Source organism: Miscanthus floridulus, unplaced genomic scaffold, assembly GCF_019320115.1.
Source record: "Miscanthus floridulus cultivar M001 unplaced genomic scaffold, ASM1932011v1 fs_721_1_2, whole genome shotgun sequence".
Taxonomy (NCBI): domain Eukaryota; kingdom Viridiplantae; phylum Streptophyta; class Magnoliopsida; order Poales; family Poaceae; genus Miscanthus; species Miscanthus floridulus.
In genome coordinates, this window is record NW_027097166.1 from 49,018 (window position 1) to 52,877 (window position 3,860).

The following is a 3,860-nucleotide window of genomic DNA, read 5'->3' on the forward strand; positions in this document are numbered from 1 at the left end:
GTTGGAGGCCCAGTGTGCTCTCACAGTCACAGCACGACACACACCAGCAGGCAGCGAGCAGTCCAGTTGCAGCTGCACCCTCTCACCGCCTGGCTGCTGCTTCCTCCACGCAGCTCCTCCTTCTCGTCACCGTTATCGCCCTACTCCTCAGCTCACCCCTCGCCTTCCTCCTCCTTCCGCTCCACCTCTCGCGGAGCAGCCATCTCTTCGCCATTGCCTTCATCCTCACCTATGGTACCTAACCACTCTCGCGGAGCAGCCGTCTCATCACCTCCGGTAGGGTTTTCCAAACTTACTCGAAAACACCATATATAAACCCAATACATAATATCTGTCTACGTATGAGAAGACCAACGCAATGCATAACAATCATATAGTTAATTTACCTGTAAGTAGTGTGTGTGCAAGTCTGTTTGTATACTTGTGTTCTCAAAGAAATAAAGGTGTAAAGTTCTAAGTATTTATATGAATAATAACCCTTTTTCAAGAAAGTTTATATGCAAACGTAGATACAATATATGGAGCGCCTGAAACTACTATAAAGCCTATATATTAAAACTGTTTCAAGTTGTCGAATTGACCATGAAGTGCAAAATTCGCTAACCTCAACAAAATCGATAAAATTGGTCGCCATCAAAGCATAAGCTGAATTCACACACATTTCATAAAATCTTAACATACTATCTACAGTTTAGTTTTCTACACAGGATCAGCTGTTAGGTAATATCTAATGTGATTCGCTTTTATTTGTTTGATAAAGAATCCATGAGACACAAAGGAACAAACATCGAGGCCAAGAGTTATAATCAGAAGCAGACAAATAGACCGTCGCCAGAAAAAACTAGGCATTCAGGAGCTCAAGGCATCATCATCAATACAGGTTAAGCACAAATGCTGTTGGAAACGTGTTGTCACACATGATTTATCTCTGCCCGGAATGTAACTCAGGCTCTCCCAGCAGGAATAAAAATTCAGGTCGTAATAGAAAGCCATAAGCGCTAACTGAAAGCCTGAGACTCGGCTGGCAGCGTGGTCCTCTCCTTAGGCCAGTCCGCAGGATGATGTGAACCCCACTGTCAGTGTCCCACGATCTCGCTGAGCTCACCAACCTTGAGGGCATATGTGGCGTCCTCGAATGGTTTCTGCATCTGCTTCCTCCCAAAGGTACCTGTGGTCAAAACATCATGGTTGGAGACATGGCATCTCGAATCAGGACAGGGCTGACGGAACGCAAGCTGATACTAAATAACAATGATTGCATGCCACAGAGAAAGCTACTACTGTATGGTTTAATGTTTTTATCCAATTGATATTTTTCTTCCCCTGCAAAACCCCTGTACCCATCAAACATGTGCTTTTCTAAGAGATGCACACCGATATCATCATTCCATGCAGCACATCTGCATTTGAAATACTATTCTCATATTGAACTTGTGAATTAGTTCGACCCCAATTTCTCATTTTTGTGAGTTAAAATAGAATTTCACCTTCACACATCTTCAATCTTAAGAGGTGTTACATATCAACTAATCTCTGATTCTCATTAGCCATGTACATAATTAGTTGTATTACTCCAAACTCTAAAGAATCATCTGATATTAACCAACAAACTCTTCAAACGAAAGTGCACAGGAGTAAGGGATGGAAGTCACATGCTATCGCTCATAGTGTGTAATTTAATGAAGAAAACAAGATGTCCCTTGTGACATTGACATATATAAAATATATATTACAGCAGCTGAAGGTGTAGCAATATGAACTTGCACTGTGGAACGTCACAATGACAAAAGAACAATGATGCAAAACCTGCACAAGCAAACACAAAGGGTACACACACAAAAGATATTGAAACTGATAATATGAAAGAATTATAACTAAGATGTACCAACCAACTCTAATTACTTTGGATTTAAAGTAAACCAAAAATTGAGAAGCTTTTAAGCGCTTCACGATGATTAGAGTTATTATCAAACTCACTTCGTTTAGCCCTAACTAAAGATCTCAAAAACATGGCCTGGTACAGAGCTGCCTTAAATCACATGAACATATCTTCCAAAAGCTACTCATACTTCTGTTCTCCACAACAAGGTTAAACCCACTCTTGCAAATAGATCACCTCAAAGTTAGAGGTACCACGAGAATGAACAAACCTTAAGTGCTAGACAGACCATGACCAGAAGGCAATGTGATCAGGAAATGATAAGTGACAATTTTTCAGAGTAAAAATTGCCTAGTGCTTACAGAAAAAAAGTAGTCCCTTGAAAACTCAAATTACGCTACAAAAGTAGCACTTCATTTGATTCTTTATACTTCTTTCATAATTTTTATTGAACAGGAACCTATGATAGGAAATAGCTACTACACATTAACACTAGCAGAAAGATATTAATCCATGCAGGACACACAACCACAAGTTTTTACCTCCATGCATTGTCAGTTTATCGGCAAAAGAGCATAAACAGTGTATAGTCCATCTCATTTTTTATGCTTAAATTACTTGGATCAGTGCATGCTATGTTCAGTGAATTGAAAAGTTAATCAGACAGCTGACATTACTAATGCCCAAATTACATGACTTCAAAAATCAAATAACTGTGTTTTCTACTTTTCTTAAAGACAAAAGGGTCCTCCCCTGGTTTTCATTACCAAGAACCGAGTAGTAATACATGTAATATGTTTCCGGTCTCAGCATCATCACCATGTGAAGTTTAAACACCCAAACGTGCAGTTGAATCTCCAACATTCTCAGTTGTGGAACCAACCTATAAACTTGTTAGGCTAGAAATGTCCAAATAATTTCCACAATCTCAATTTGTACCTATGTTGAACTGGACAAGGAGGGCCAGGCCAAATTTCCCAAATAACTTCCACAATCCACACTAATAATTTTGTACCTACCGAATTTCAAAAGGCTTCGAATTGAAGCACGTCTTTTTTTCTGTTCTGCAATCAGTTGACACATCACAGCTTTACTGATACAACAACAGCAACCGACATGTATCTATCGAATTTTAGCCTCAGATAAAACCAACAGATCTATACCGCGCTAGCAGCTAGTATCCATTGTAGCCACCAGATCTATCTCGGCGGCGCACGACAAGAGCGGAAAAAAAAACTGAAAGAGAGCGGGGGAAGGGATAGATCGTACCTAGGTCCCCGCCGCGTCGCGCGGAGGAGCAGTCGGAGTGGCGCGCGGCGAGGTCGGCGAAGTTGGCCTGGCTGGAGAGGATCTGGTTGCGGAGGTCGAGGAGGAGCGCGGCGGCGTCGGCCCGCGTGGTGGCGGAGATGACGCGGCCGTCGGGGTCCTTCCAGGAGGCCTTGCGGCGGGAACCCTGGTGCTTGATGAGGATGTGCGACGCCCGCACCGTCTCCCCGTCTCCTCCTGCCGCCGCCGACATCGTGCGCTGCGCTCGGTTCGGGAGGACAGACGACTGACGAGGGCTTCCTACGAGTGGCGGCTACAAACAAACAAGCACAACAAGGAAAATGAGATGGGATCACTTCTCCCTGTGTAGATAAATTAAGTGTCGTACTTAAAAAGCTAACATGAAAATGGTAATTTAAAAAACATTTGAGATATTTAGTTCAACCAATCAAAATGATTGATTAAGAAAGCCAACAACACCTAAAAGAGAGCTAATTATTAGAATTCAAGTAGTTTCTCATATTGAGTGCTCTCATGCAATCAATGAAAAAATAAAGAAGCAAGCCAACCACAACAAAAGATAATACACTTGATCATTAGTGGTTCACATTTTATATGGGTGAAGAATGAATTTTATCATTAATGATTGGTCTTCGTCAAGCTTATAATTGGACTTCACATTACTATTTCGGAGCTTAATTGGAATCAAATGACT

General features: G+C 41.6%; 1 protein-coding gene across 1 annotated transcript; it reads right to left on the reverse strand.

The window, feature by feature from the left end:
* Window positions 1–852: 852 nt before the first annotated feature.
* LOC136532827 (peptidyl-prolyl cis-trans isomerase Pin1-like) lies at window positions 853–3,483 on the reverse strand. The gene is made up of 2 exons (XM_066525405.1): window positions 3,149–3,483; window positions 853–1,168 (listed from the first exon to the last, which is right to left on the reverse strand). The coding sequence occupies exons 1-2, from the start codon at window positions 3,396–3,398 to the stop codon at window positions 1,077–1,079; spliced, it is 342 nt and encodes a 113-aa protein (XP_066381502.1). The 5' UTR covers window positions 3,399–3,483; the 3' UTR covers window positions 853–1,076.
* Between the last annotated feature and the right edge of the window lie 377 nt (window positions 3,484–3,860).

What these genes read in the sequence shown, in the direction of transcription:
- LOC136532827 (XM_066525405.1), bottom strand. Translation starts at nt 3,398, where the DNA reads ATGTCGGCGGCGGCAGGAGGAGACGGGGAGACGGTGCGGGCGTCGCAC. An exon ending in GCGACGCGGCGGGGACCTAG is followed by an intron (nt 1,169 to 3,148) that starts GTACGATCTATC and finishes TTTTGACCACAG; the next exon opens with GTACCTTTGGGAGGAAGCAG.